Genomic DNA, 15,210 nt, shown 5'->3' with positions numbered 1-15,210 from the left:
TTAACTGCCTTGCTCAGGGAACGGTGGGTTAACTGCCTTGTTCAGGGGAACGGTGGGTTAACTGCCTTGTTCAGGGGAACGGTGGGTTAACTGCCTTGTTCAGGGGAACGGTGGGTTAACTGCCTTGTTCAGGGGAACGGTGGGTTAACTGCCTTGTTCATGGGAACGGTGGGTTAACTGCCTTGTTCAGGGGAACGGTGGGCTAACTGTCTTGTTCAGGGGAACGGTGGGCTAACTGTCTTGTTCAGGGGAACGGTGGGTTAACTGCCTTGTTCAGGGGAACAATCCTACCCAGGAATGTCTCTGACTGTGTGTGTGTGTGTGTGTGTGTGTGTGTAGGCTGTTTGCAGAGAAGATCAATAAGAACGAGCGTAAGGGGAAGGCAGAGATCACCACCCTGCAGCAGAGTCAGGAACCTCCTAACTTCTGGGAGGTTCTGGGAGGACAACCTGAAGAGATAATCAGACACGTCCCAGATGACTTCACACCCGTACGACCCAAACTATACAAGGTACCCTCTGACCTCTGACCTCTGACCTCTAATCAGACACGTCCCTGATGACTTCACACCCGTACGACCCAAACTATACAAGGTACCCCCTGACCTCTGACCTCTAACCTCTAATCAGACACGTCCCTGATGACTTCACACCCGTACTGTACGACCCAAACTATACAAGGTAACCCCCTGACCTCTGACCTCTAATCAGACACGTCCCTGATGACTTCACACCCGTACGACCCAAACTATACAAGGTAACCCCCTGACCTCTGACCTCTAACCTCTAATCAGACACGTCCCAGATGACTTCACACCCGTACGACCCAAACTATACAAGGTACCCTCTGACCTCTAATCAGACACGTCCCTGATGACTTCACACCCGTACGACCCAAACTATACAAGGTACCCTCTGACCTCTAATCAGACACGTCCCTGATGACTTCACACCCGTACGACCCAAACTATACAAGGTAACCCCCTGACCTCTGACCTCTAATCAGACACGTCCCTGATGACTTCACACCCGTACGACCCAAACTATACAAGGTAACCCCTGACCTCTGACCCCTGACCTCTAATCAGACACGTCCCTGATGACTTCACACCCGTACGACCCAAACTATACAAGGTAACCCCCTGACCTCTGACCTCTGACCTCTAATCAGACACGTCCCTGATGACTTCACACCCGTACGACCCAAACTATACAAGGTAACCCCCTGACCTCTGACCTCTAATCAGACACGTCCCTGATGACTTCACACCCGTACGACCCAAACTATACAAGGTAACCCCCTGACCTCTGACCTCTAACCTCTAATCAGACACGTCCCAGATGACTTCACACCCGTACGACCCAAACTATACAAGGTAACCCCCTGACCTCTGACCTCTAATCAGACACGTCCCTGATGACTTCACACCCGTACGACCCAAACTATACAAGGTAACCCCCTGACCTCTGACCTCTAATCAGACACGTCCCAGATGACTTCACACCCGTACGACCCAAACTATACAAGGTAACCCCCTGACCTCTGACCTCTAATCAGACACGTCCCTGATGACTTCACACCCGTACGACCCAAACTATACAAGGTAACCCCCTGACCTCTAACCTCTAATCAGACACGTCCCTGATGACTTCACACCCGTACGACCCAAACTATACAAGGTACCCCCTGACCTCTAACCTCTAATCAGACACGTCCCAGATGACTTCACACCCGTACGACCCAAACTATACAAGGTACCCCCTGACCTCTGACCTCTAACCTCTAATCAGACACGTCCCTGATGACTTCACACCCGTACGACCCAAACTATACAAGGTAACCCCTGACCTCTGACCTCTAATCAGACACGTCCCTGATGACTTCACACCCGTACGACCCAAACTATACAAGGTACCCTCTGACCCCTGACCTCTAACCTCTAATCAGACACGTCCCAGATGACTTCACACCCGTACGACCCAAACTATACAAGGTACCCTCTGACCCCTGACCTCTAATCAGACACGTCCCAGATGACTTCACACCCGTACGACCCAAACTATACAAGGTACCCCCTGACCTCTGACCCCTGACCTCTAATCAGACACGTCCCAGATGACATCACACCCGTACGACCCAAACTATACAAGGTACCCCTGACCTCTGACCTCTAATCAGACACGTCCCAGATGACTTCACACCCGTACGACCCAAACTATACAAGGTACCCTCTGACCTCTAATCAGACACGTCCCAGATGACTTCACACCCGTACGACCCAAACTATACAAGGTAACCCTCTGACCCCTGACCTCTAATCAGACACGTCCCAGATGACTTCACACCCGTACGACCCAAACTATACAAGGTACCCTCTGACCCCTGACCTCTAATCAGACACGTCCCAGATGACTTCACACCCGTACGACCCAAACTATACAAGGTACCCTCTGACCTCTAATCAGACACGTCCCAGATGACTTCACACCCGTACGACCCAAACTATACAAGGTACCCCCTGACCTCTGACCCCTGACCTCTAATCAGACACGTCCCAGATGACTTCACACCCGTACGACCCAAACTATACAAGGTAACCCCCTGACCTCTGACCTCTAATCAGACACGTCCCAGATGACTTCACACCCGTACGACCCAAACTATACAAGGTAACCCCCTGACCTCTAACCTCTAATCAGACACGTCCCTGATGACTTCACACCCGTCTTTTTTACCCAAACTATACAAGGTAACCCCTGACCTCTGACCTCTAACCTCTAATCAGACACGTCCCAGATGACTTCACACCCGTCCCAAACTATACAAGGTACCCTCTGACCTCTGACCTCTAATCAGACACGTCCCAGATGACTTCACACCCGTATTTTCCAAACTATACAAGGTACCCCTGACCTCTAACCTCTAATCACACGTCCCAGATGACTTCACACCCGTGACCCCTGGTACCCTCTGACCTCTAATCAGACACGTCCCTGATGACTTCACACCCGTACGACCCAAACTATACAAGGTACCCTCTGACCCCTGACCTCTAATCAGACACGTCCCTGATGACTTCACACCCGATACAAGGTAACCCCTGACCTCTAACCTCTAATCAGACACGTCCCAGATGACTTCACACCCGTTACCCCAAACTATACAAGGTAACCCCCTGACCTCTGACCCTGACCTCTAATCAAACACGTCCCAGATGACTTCACACCCGTTGACCCAAACTATACAAGGTACCCTCTGACCCCTGACCTCTAATCAGACACGTCCCTGATGACTTCACACCCGCCTTGACCCAAACTGGTAACCCCTGACCTCTGACCTCTAATCAGACACGTCCCAGATGACTTCACACCCGTACGACCCAAACTATACAAGGTAACCCCTGACCTCTGACCTCTAATCAGACACGTCCCAGATGACTTCACACCCGTACGACCCAAACTATACAAGGTACCCCTGACCTCTGACCTCTAATCAGACACGTCCCAGATGACTTCACACCCGTACGACCCAAACTATACAAGGTACCCCCTGACCTCTGACCTCTAATCAGACACGTCCCAGATGACTTCACACCCGTACGACCCAAACTATACAAGGTACCCTCTGACCTCTAATCAGACACGTCCCAGATGACTTCACACCCGTACGACCCAAACTATACAAGGTACCCCCTGACCTCTGACCTCTAATCAGACACGTCCCAGATGACTTCACACCCTCTGACAAGGTACCCCTGACCTCTGACCTCTGACCTCTAATCAGACACGTCCCAGATGACTTCACACCCGTACGACCCAAACTATACAAGGTACCCTCTGACCTCTAATCAGACACGTCCCTGATGACTTCAGACCCAAACTATACAAGGTACCCTCTGACCCCTGACCTCTAATCAGACACGTCCCAGATGACTTCACACCCGTACGACCCAAACTATACAAGGTAACCCCCTGACCTCTGACCTCTAATCAGACACGTCCCTGATGACTTCACACCCGTACGACCCAAACTATACAAGGTACCCTCTGACCTCTAATCAGACACGTCCCTGATGACTTCACACCCGTACGACCCAAACTATACAAGGTACCCTCTGACCCCTGACCTCTAATCAGACACGTCCCTGATGACTTCACACCCGTACGACCCAAACTATACAAGGTAACCCCCTGACCTCTGACCTCTAATCAGACACGTCCCTGATGACTTCACACCCGTACGACCCAAACTATACAAGGTAACCCTCTGACCTCTAATCAGACACGTCCCTGATGACTTCACACCCGTACGACCCAAACTATACAAGGTACCCTCTGACCTCTAATCAGACACGTCCCTGATGACTTCACACCCGTACGACCCAAACTATACAAGGTACCCTCTGACCCCTGACCTCTAATCAGACACGTCCCTGATGACTTCACACTCGTACGACCCAAACTATACAAGGTACCCTCTGACCTCTGACCCCTGACCTCTAATCAGACACGTCCCTGATGACATCACACCCGTACGACCCAAACTATACAAGGTAACCCCCTGACCTCTGACCTCTGACCTCTAATCAGACACGTCCCTGATGACTTCACACCCGTACCCAAACTATACAAGGTAACCCCTGACCTCTGACCTCTAATCAGACACGTCCCTGATGACTTCACACCCGTACGACCCAAACTATACAAGGTAACCCCTGACCTCTGACCTCTAACCTCTAATCAGACACGTCCCAGATGACTTCACACCCGTCCCAAACTATACAAGGTAACCCCTGACCTCTGACCTCTAATCAGACACGTCCCTGATGACTTCACACCCGTACGACCCAAACTATACAAGGTAACCCCCTGACCTCTGACCTCTAATCAGACACGTCCCAGATGACTTCACACCCGTACGACCCAAACTATACAAGGTAACCCCCTGACCTCTGACCTCTAATCAGACACGTCCCTGATGACTTCACACCCGTACGACCCAAACTATACAAGGTAACCCCCTGACCTCTAACCTCTAATCAGACACGTCCCTGATGACTTCACACCCGTACGACCCAAACTATACAAGGTACCCCCTGACCTCTAACCTCTAATCAGACACGTCCCAGATGACTTCACACCCGTACGACCCAAACTATACAAGGTAACCCCCTGACCTCTGACCTCTAACCTCTAATCAGACACGTCCCTGATGACTTCACACCCGTACGACCCAAACTATACAAGGTACCCCTGACCTCTGACCTCTAATCAGACACGTCCCTGATGACTTCACACCCGTATTTACCCAAACTATACAAGGTACCCTCTGACCCCTGACCTCTAACCTCTAATCAGACACGTCCCAGATGACTTCACACCCGTACGACCCAAACTATACAAGGTACCCTCTGACCCCTGACCTCTAATCAGACACGTCCCAGATGACTTCACACCCGACGACCCAAACTATACAAGGTACCCCTGACCTCTGACCCCTGACTAATCAGACACGTCCCAGATGACTTCACACCCGTACGACCCAAACTATACAAGGTACCCTCTGACCTCTAATCAGACACGTCCCAGATGACTTCACACCCGTACGACCCAAACTATACAAGGTAACCCTCTGACCCCTGACCTCTAATCAGACACGTCCCAGATGACTTCACACCCGTACGACCCAAACTATACAAGGTACCCTCTGACCCCTGACCTCTAATCAGACACGTCCCAGATGACTTCACACCCGTACGACCCAAACTATACAAGGTACCCTCTGACCTCTAATCAGACACGTCCCAGATGACTTCACACCCGTACGACCCAAACTATACAAGGTACCCCCTGACCTCTGACCCCTGACCTCTAATCAGACACGTCCCAGATGACTTCACACCCGTACGACCCAAACTATACAAGGTAACCCCCTGACCTCTGACCTCTAATCAGACACGTCCCAGATGACTTCACACCCGTACGACCCAAACTATACAAGGTAACCCCCTGACCTCTAACCTCTAATCAGACACGTCCCTGATGACTTCACACCCGTACGACCCAAACTATACAAGGTAACCCCCTGACCTCTGACCTCTAACCTCTAATCAGACACGTCCCAGATGACTTCACACCCGTACGACCCAAACTATACAAGGTACCCTCTGACCTCTGACCTCTAATCAGACACGTCCCAGATGACTTCACACCCGTACGACCCAAACTATACAAGGTACCCCCTGACCTCTAACCTCTAATCAGACACGTCCCAGATGACTTCACACCCGTACGACCCAAACTATACAAGGTACCCTCTGACCTCTAATCAGACACGTCCCTGATGACTTCACACCCGTACGACCCAAACTATACAAGGTACCCTCTGACCCCTGACCTCTAATCAGACACGTCCCTGATGACTTCACACCCGTACGACCCAAACTATACAAGGTAACCCCCTGACCTCTAACCTCTAATCAGACACGTCCCAGATGACTTCACACCCGTACGACCCAAACTATACAAGGTAACCCCCTGACCTCTGACCCCTGACCTCTAATCAAACACGTCCCAGATGACTTCACACCCGTACGACCCAAACTATACAAGGTACCCTCTGACCCCTGACCTCTAATCAGACACGTCCCTGATGACTTCACACCCGTACGACCCAAACTATACAAGGTAACCCCCTGACCTCTGACCTCTAATCAGACACGTCCCAGATGACTTCACACCCGTACGACCCAAACTATACAAGGTAACCCCTGACCTCTGACCTCTAATCAGACACGTCCCAGATGACTTCACACCCGTACGACCCAAACTATACAAGGTACCCCCTGACCTCTGACCTCTAATCAGACACGTCCCAGATGACTTCACACCCGTACGACCCAAACTATACAAGGTACCCCCTGACCTCTGACCTCTAATCAGACACGTCCCAGATGACTTCACACCCGTTTACCCAAACTATACAAGGTACCCCTGACCTCTGACCTCTAATCAGACACGTCCCAGATGACTTCACACCCGTACGACCCAAACTATACAAGGTACCCCCTGACCTCTGACCTCTAATCAGACACGTCCCAGATGACTTCACACCCGTACGACCCAAACTATACAAGGTACCCCCTGACCTCTGACCTCTGACCTCTAATCAGACACGTCCCAGATGACTTCACACCCGTACGACCCAAACTATACAAGGTACCCTCTGACCTCTAATCAGACACGTCCCTGATGACTTCACACCCGTACGACCCAAACTATACAAGGTACCCTCTGACCCCTGACCTCTAATCAGACACGTCCCAGATGACTTCACACCCGTACGACCCAAACTATACAAGGTAACCCCCTGACCTCTGACCTCTAATCAGACACGTCCCTGATGACTTCACACCCGTACGACCCAAACTATACAAGGTACCCTCTGACCTCTAATCAGACACGTCCCTGATGACTTCACACCCGTACGACCCAAACTATACAAGGTACCCTCTGACCCCTGACCTCTAATCAGACACGTCCCTGATGACTTCACACCCGTACGACCCAAACTATACAAGGTAACCCCCTGACCTCTGACCTCTAATCAGACACGTCCCTGATGACTTCACACCCGTACGACCCAAACTATACAAGGTAACCCTCTGACCTCTAATCAGACACGTCCCTGATGACTTCACACCCGTACGACCCAAACTATACAAGGTACCCTCTGACCTCTAATCAGACACGTCCCTGATGACTTCACACCCGTACGACCCAAACTATACAAGGTACCCTCTGACCCCTGACCTCTAATCAGACACGTCCCTGATGACTTCACACTCGTACGACCCAAACTATACAAGGTACCCTCTGACCTCTGACCCCTGACCTCTAATCAGACACGTCCCTGATGACATCACACCCGTACGACCCAAACTATACAAGGTACCCTCTGACCCCTGACCTCTAATCATGATGATGTTGTTGTCTAGGTGGGTCTGGGCTAATGTTGTTGTCTAGGTGGGTCTGGGTTAATGTTGTTGTCTAGGTGGGTCTGGGTTAATGTTGTTGTCTAGGTGGGTCTGGGTTAATGTTGTTGTCTAGGTGGGTCTGGGTCTGGGCTAATGTTGTTGTTGTCTAGGTGGGTCTGGGCTAATGTTGTTGTCTAGGTGGGTCTGGGTCTGGGTTAATGTTGTTGTCTAGGTGGGTCTGGGTTAATGTTGTTGTCTAGGTGGGTCTGGGTTAATGTTGTTGTCTAGGTGGGTCTGGGTCTGGGCTAATGTTGTTGTCTAGGTGGGTCTGGGTTAATGTTGTTGTCTAGGTGGGTCTGGGTTAATGTTGTTGTCTAGGTGGGTCTGGGTTAATGTTGTTGTCTAGGTGGGTCTGGGCTAATGTTGTCTAGATGGGTCTGGGCTAATGTTATTGTCTAGGTGGGTCTGGGTTAATGTTGTTGTCTAGGTGGGTCTGGGTCTGGGCTAATGTTGTTGTCTAGGTGGGTCTGGGCTAATGTTGTTGTCTAGGTGGGTCTGGGTTAATGTTGTTGTCTAGGTGGGTCTGGGTCTGGGCTAATGTTGTTGTCTAGGTGGGTCTGGGCTAATGTTGTTGTCTAGGTGGGTCTGGGTTAATGTTGTTGTCTAGATGGGTCTGGGCTAATGTTGTTGTCTAGGTGGGTCTGGGTTAATGTTGTTGTCTAGATGGGTCTGGGCTAATGTTGTTGTCTAGATGGGTCTGGGCTAATGTTGTTGTCTAGGTGGGTCTGGGTCTGGGCTAATGTTGTTGTCTAGGTGGGTCTGGGTCTGGGCTAATGTTGTTGTCTGGGTCTGGGTTAATGTTGTTGTCTAGGTGGGTCTGGGTTAATGTTATTGTCTAGGTGGGTCTGGGTTAATGTTGTTGTTGTCTAGGTGGGTCTGGGTTAATGTTGTTGTCTAGGTGGGTCTGGGTTAATGTTGTTGTCTAGGTGGGTCTGGGTCTGGGCTAATGTTGTTGTCTAGGTGGGTCTGGGTTAATGTTGTTGTCTAGGTGGGTCTGGGTTAATGTTGTTGTCTAGGTGGGTCTGGGTCTGGGCTAATGTTGTTGTCTAGGTGGGTCTGGGTTAATGTTGTTGTCTAGGTGGGTCTGGGTCTGGGTTAATGTTGTTGTCTAGGTGGGTCTGGGTTAATGTTGTTGTCTAGGTGGGTCTGGGTCTGGGCTAATGTTGTTGTCTAGGTGGGTCTGGGTTAATGTTGTTGTCTAGGTGGGTCTGGGTTAATGTTATTGTCTAGATGGGTCTGGGCTAATGTTGTTGTCTAGGTGGGTCTGGGCTAATGTTGTTGTCTAGGTGGGTCTGGGCTAATGTTGTTGTCTGGGTTAATGTTGTTGTCTAGGTGGGTCTGGGTTAATGTTGTTGTCTAGGTGGGTCTGGGTCTGGGCTAATGTTGTTGTCTAGGTGGGTCTGGGCTAATGTTGTTGTCTAGGTGGGTCTGGGCTAATGTTGTTGTCTAGGTGGGTCTGGGCTAATGTTGTTGTCTAGGTGGGTCTGGGCTAATGTTGTTGTCTGGGTTAATGTTGTTGTCTAGGTGGGTCTGGGTTAATGTTGTTGTCTAGGTGGGTCTGGGTCTGGGCTAATGTTGTTGTCTAGGTGGGTCTGGGTTAATGTTGTTGTCTAGGTGGGTCTGGGTCTGGGCTAATGTTGTTGTCTAGGTGGGTCTGGGTTAATGTTGTTGTCTAGGTGGGTCTGGGTTAATGTTGTTGTCTAGGTGGGTCTGGGTCTGGGCTAATGTTGTTGTCTAGGTGGGTCTGGGTCTGGGCTAATGTTGTTGTTGTTGTTTAGGTGGGTCTGGGCTAATGTTGTTGTTGTTGTTGTTGTTGTCTAGGTGGGTCTGGGTCTGGGATATCTGGAGCTCCCTCAAATCAACTACAAGCTGTCAGTGGAACACAAAGAGAAGGTCAAACTGGACAAACTGCCGGAACTACGACTGGTAACTATGGTGTAACTATGGGGTAACTATGGTGTAGTTAAACTGTGTAACCTCTTCTGTTATAATCAGTCTCTGTCTGTCTGTGTCTCTAGTTCCAGACCCTGCTGGACACCTAAAGGAGTGTATGTCTCTCTCTCATCTCTGTGTCTCTAGCTCCAGACCCTGCTGGACACCTAAAGGAGTGTATGTCTCTCTCTCATCTCTGTGTCTCTAGCTCCAGACCCTGCTGGACACCTAAAGGAGTGTATGTCTCTCTCTCATCTCTGTGTCTCTAGCTCCAGACCCTGCTGGACACCTAAAGGAGTGTATGTCTCTCTCTCATCTCTGTGTCTCTAGCTCCAGACCCTGCTGGACACCTAAAGGAGTGTATGTCTCTCTCTCTCATCTCTGTGTCTCTAGCTCCAGACCCTGCTGGACACCTAAAGGAGTGTATGTCTCTCTCTCATCTCTGTGTCTCTAGCTCCAGACCCTGCTGGACACCTAAAGGAGTGTATGCCTCTCTCTCATCTCTGTGTCTCTAGCTCCAGACCCTGCTGGACACCTAAAGGAGTGTATGTCTCTCTCTCTCATCTCTGTGTCTCTAGCTCCAGACCCTGTTGGACACCTAAAGGAGTGTATGTCTCTCTCTCATCTCTGTGTCTCTAGCTCCAGACCCTGCTGGACACCTAAATGAGTGTATGTCTCTCTCTCTCATCTCTGTGTCTCTAGCTCCAGACCCTGCTGGACACCTAAAGGAGTGTATGTCTCTCTCTCATCTCTGTGTCTCTAGCTCCAGACCCTGCTGGACACTAAAGGAGTGTATGTCTCTCTCTCATCTCTGTGTCTCTAGCTCCAGACCCTGCTGGACACTAAAGGAGTGTATGTCTCTCTCTCTCATCTCTGTGTCTCTAGCTCCAGACCCTGCTGGACACTAAAGGAGTGTATGTCTCTCTCTCTCATCTCTGTGTCTCTAGCTCCAGACCCTGCTGGACACCTAAAGGACTGTATGTCTCTCTCTCTCATCTCTGTGTCTCTAGCTCCAGACCCTGCTGGACACTAAAGGAGTGTATGTCTCTCTCTCATCTCTGTGTCTCTAGCTCCAGACCCTGCTGGACACCTAAAGGAGTGTATGTCTCTCTCTCTCATCTCTGTGTCTCTAGCTCCAGACCCTGCTGGACACCTAAAGGAGTGTATGTCTCTCTCTCTCATCTCTGTGTCTCTAGCTCCAGACCCTGCTGGACACTAAAGGAGTGTATGTCTCTCTCTCTCATCTCTGTGTCTCTAGCTCCAGACCCTGCTGGACACCTAAAGGAGTGTATGTCTCTCTCTCATCTCTGTGTCTCTAGCTCCAGACCCTGCTGGACACCTAAAGGAGTGTATGTCTCTCTCTCTCATCTCTGTGTCTCTAGCTCCAGACCCTGCTGGACACCTAAAGGAGTGTATGTCTCTCTCTCATCTCTGTGTCTCTAGCTCCAGACCCTGCTGGACACCTAAAGGAGTGTATGTCTCTCTCTCATCTCTGTGTCTCTAGCTCCAGACCCTGTTGGACACCTAAAGGAGTGTATGTCTCTCTCTCTCATCTCTGTGTCTCTAGTTCCAGACCCTGTTGGACACCTAAAGGAGTGTATGTCTCTCTCTCATCTCTGTGTCTCTAGCTCCAGACCCTGTTGGACACCTAAAGGAGTGTATGTCTCTCTCTCATCTCTGTGTCTCTAGCTCCAGACCCTGCTGGACACTAAAGGAGTGTATGTCTCTCTCTCATCTCTGTGTCTCTAGCTCCAGACCCTGCTGGACACCTAAAGGAGTGTATGTCTCTCTCTCATCTCTGTGTCTCTAGCTCCAGACCCTGCTGGACACTAAAGGAGTGTATGTCTCTCTCTCATCTCTGTGTCTCTAGCTCCAGACCCTGCTGGACACCTAAAGGAGTGTATGTCTCTCTCTCTGTGTCTCTAGCTCCAGACCCTGCTGGACACTAAAGGAGTGTATGTCTCTCTCTCTCATCTCTGTGTCTCTAGCTCCAGACCCTGCTGGACACCTAAAGGAGTGTATGTCTCTCTCTCTCATCTCTGTGTCTCTAGCTCCAGACCCTGCTGGACACCTAAAGGAGTGTATGTCTCTCTCTCATCTCTGTGTCTCTAGCTCCAGACCCTGCTGGACACCTAAAGGAGTGTATGTGTCTCTCTCATCTCTGTGTCTCTAGCTCCAGACCCTGCTGGACACTAAAGGAGTGTACATCCTGGACTGTCTGTCTGATGTGTTTATCTGGATCGGGAGGAAGTCTCCTCGTCTGGTGAGAGCAGCCGCCCTGAAGCTGGGACAGGAAGTCTGCACTATGCTGCACCGCCCCAAACACGCTACTGTTACCAGGAACCTGGAGGGGACAGAGTGTCAGGTAGGCAGATACCCTCCTGGAGGTTTTAACTCCAACCCTGTTCCTGGAGAGAGACCCTCCTGTAGGTTTTAACTCCTACCCTGTTCCTGGAGAGAGACCCTCCTGTAGGTTTTAACTCCAACCCTGTTCCTGGAGAGAGACCCTCCTGTAGGTTTTAACTCCAACCCTGTTCCTGGAGAGAAACCCTCCTGGAGGTTTTAACTCCAACCCTGTTCCTGGAGAGAGACCCTCCTGTAGGTTTTAACTCCAACCCTGTTCCTGGAGAGCTCCCCTCCTGGAGGTTTTAACTCCAACCCTGTTCCTGGAGAGAGACCCTCCTGTAGGTTTTAACTCCTACCCTGTTCCTGGAGAGATACCGTCCTGTAGGTTTTAACTCCAACCCTGTTCCTGGAGAGAGACCCTCCTGGAGGTTTTAACTCCTACCCTGTTCCTGGAGAGAGACTTGGCAAGGGGTCAAATGACTTGGCAAGGGGTCAAATGACTTGGCCAGTGGTCAAATGACTTGGCCAGGGGTCAAATGACTTGGCCAGGGGTCGAATGACTTGGCCAGGGGTCAAATGACTTGGCCAGGGGTTAAATGACTTGGCCAGGGGTCAAATGACTTGGCAAGAGTAAGAGAAATACTTAACAAGAGTTGACATGACATTATAACTCCTCTCTCTCTCTGTCTCTTTGTCTCCAGGTGTTTAAGTCTAAGTTTCAGAACTGGGATGATGTCCTGAAGGTGGACTACACCAGAGCAGCTGAGAGTGTAGAGCAACAGCAAGGATTACAGGGGAAGGTGAGTAACATGACCTGTTGTTTAGGGGTGTATGCTAGCTATCAACTAGCTTGGTGTAGGGGGGTATGCTAGCTAGCTACAGGGGAAGGTGAGTAACATGACCTGTTGTGTAGGGGGGTATGCTAGCTATCAACTAGCTTGGTGTAGGGGTGTATGCTAGCTAGCTACAGCGGAAGGTGAGTAACATGACCTGTTGTGTAGGGGGGTATGCTAGCTATCAACTAGCTTGGTGTAGGGGTGTATGCTAGCTAGCTACAGCGGAAGGTGAGTAACATGACCTGTTGTTTAGGGGTGTATGCTAGCTATCAACTAGCTTGGTGTAGGAGTGTATGCTAGCTAGCTACAGCGGAAGGTGAGTAACACGACCTGTTGTGTAGGGGTGTATGCTAGCTATCAACTAGCTTGGTGTAGGGGTGTATGTTAGCTAGCTAGCGCCCTCTATTAACTAGCTTGGTGTAGGGGGGTATGCTAGCTAGCTCCCTCTATCAACTAGCTTGGTGTAGGGGGGTATGCTAGCTAGCTCACTCTATCAACTAGCTTGGTGTTGGGGGGTATGCTAGGTAGCTCCCTCTAGCAACTAGCTTGGTGTAGGGGGGTATGCTAACTAGCTCCCTCTAGCAACTAGCTTGGTGTAGGGGGGTATGCTAGTTAGCTCCCTCTAGCAACTAGTTTGGTGTAGGGGGGTGTGCTAGGTAGCTCCCTCTAGCAACTAGCTTGGTGTAGGGGGGTATGCTAGTTAGCTCCCTCTAGCAACTAGCTTGGTGTAGGGGGGTATGCTAGTTAGCTTCCTCTAGCAACTAGCTTGGTGTAGGGGGGTATGCTAGTTAGCTTCCTCTAGCAACTAGTTTGGTGTAGGGGGGTATGCTAGTTAGCTTCCTCTAGCAACTAGCTTGGTGTAGGGGGGTATGCTAGCTAGCTAGCAACTAGTTTGGTGTAGCTCTTCTAATGATCCTTTACTTTGCTACTTGATGGTGCCTTAACTCTTGACCTTTAACCCTGACCCCTAACTCTAACCCTGGAATTCCCCAGGGCAGCTGTCTAGGACCCTTACTGGTAGAATTAGGAATTCCCCAGGGCAGCTTTCTAGGCCCCTTTGACTTGTTTCTATCTTTGCTAATGACCTGCCACTGGCTTTGAGTAAAGCCCTTTAGTACCATGCAGAAGGGACCTTTCTCATGTTTGGATCCTGATTGGTGGATTCAAATTAAGTCTATAAAATGTGTGACCTCTCTTGTCTGTCTCAGGTCAAGAAGGATGCTGAGAAGAAAGACGAGATGAAGGCTGACCTCACCGCCCTCTTCCTCCCCAGACAACCCCCCATGGTCCTCACTGAGGTAAACAGCCCTCTTCCTCCCCAGACAACCCCCCATGGTCTTCACTGAGGTAAACAGCCCTCTTCCTCCCCAGACAACCCCCCCATGGTCCTCACTGAGGTAAACAGCCCTCTTCCTCCCCAGACAACCCCCCATGGTCCTCACTGAGGTAAACAGCCCTCTTCCTCCCCAGACAACCCCCCATGGTCCTCACTGAGGTAAACAGCCCTCTTCCTCCCCAGACAACCCCCCCATGGTCCTCACTGAGGTAAACAGCCCTCTTCCTCCCCAGACAACCCCCATGGTCCTCACTGAGGTAAACAGCCCTCTTCCTCCCCAGACAACCCCCCATGGTCCTCACTGAGGTAAACAGCCCTCTTCCTCCCCAGACAACCCCCATGGTCCTCACTGAGGTAAACAGCCCTCTTCCACCCCAGACAACCCCCATGGTCCTCACTGAGGTAAACAGCCCTCTTCCTCCCCAGACAACCCCCATGGTCCTCACTGAGGTAAACAGCTCTCTTCCTCCCCAGACAACCCCCATGGTCCTCACTGAGGTAAACAGCCCTCTTCCTCCCCAGACAACCCCCATGGTCCTCACTGAGGTAAACAGCCCTCTTCCTCCCAAGACAACCCCCATGGTCCTCACTGAGGTAAACAGCCCTCTTCCTCCCCAGACAACCCCCATGGTCCTCACTGAGGTAAACAGCCCTCTTCCTCCCCAGACAACCCCCCCTAACAACCCCCCATGGTCCTCACTGAGGTAAACAGCCCTCTTCCTCCC

At 50.8% G+C, this 15,210-nt stretch overlaps 1 protein-coding gene across 1 annotated transcript in view; it reads left to right on the top strand.

The window, feature by feature from the left end:
• Positions 1-15,210, top strand: part of flii (FLII actin remodeling protein) — a 113,173-nt gene that overhangs the window by 65,198 nt on the left and 32,765 nt on the right. Inside the window, 5 exon segments of the mRNA XM_065010891.1 lie at positions 340-511; positions 9,857-9,961; positions 12,141-12,332; positions 13,015-13,113; positions 14,358-14,447. Of these exon segments, the coding sequence (XP_064866963.1) occupies positions 340-511; positions 9,857-9,961; positions 12,141-12,332; positions 13,015-13,113; positions 14,358-14,447 (658 nt within the window).

Source organism: Oncorhynchus nerka, linkage group LG26 (assembly GCF_034236695.1).
Source record: "Oncorhynchus nerka isolate Pitt River linkage group LG26, Oner_Uvic_2.0, whole genome shotgun sequence".
In the NCBI taxonomy this organism is placed as follows: domain Eukaryota; kingdom Metazoa; phylum Chordata; class Actinopteri; order Salmoniformes; family Salmonidae; genus Oncorhynchus; species Oncorhynchus nerka.
The sequence above is the reverse complement of the archived record's forward strand: the minus strand, read 5'-3'. Positions and strand labels throughout refer to the sequence as shown.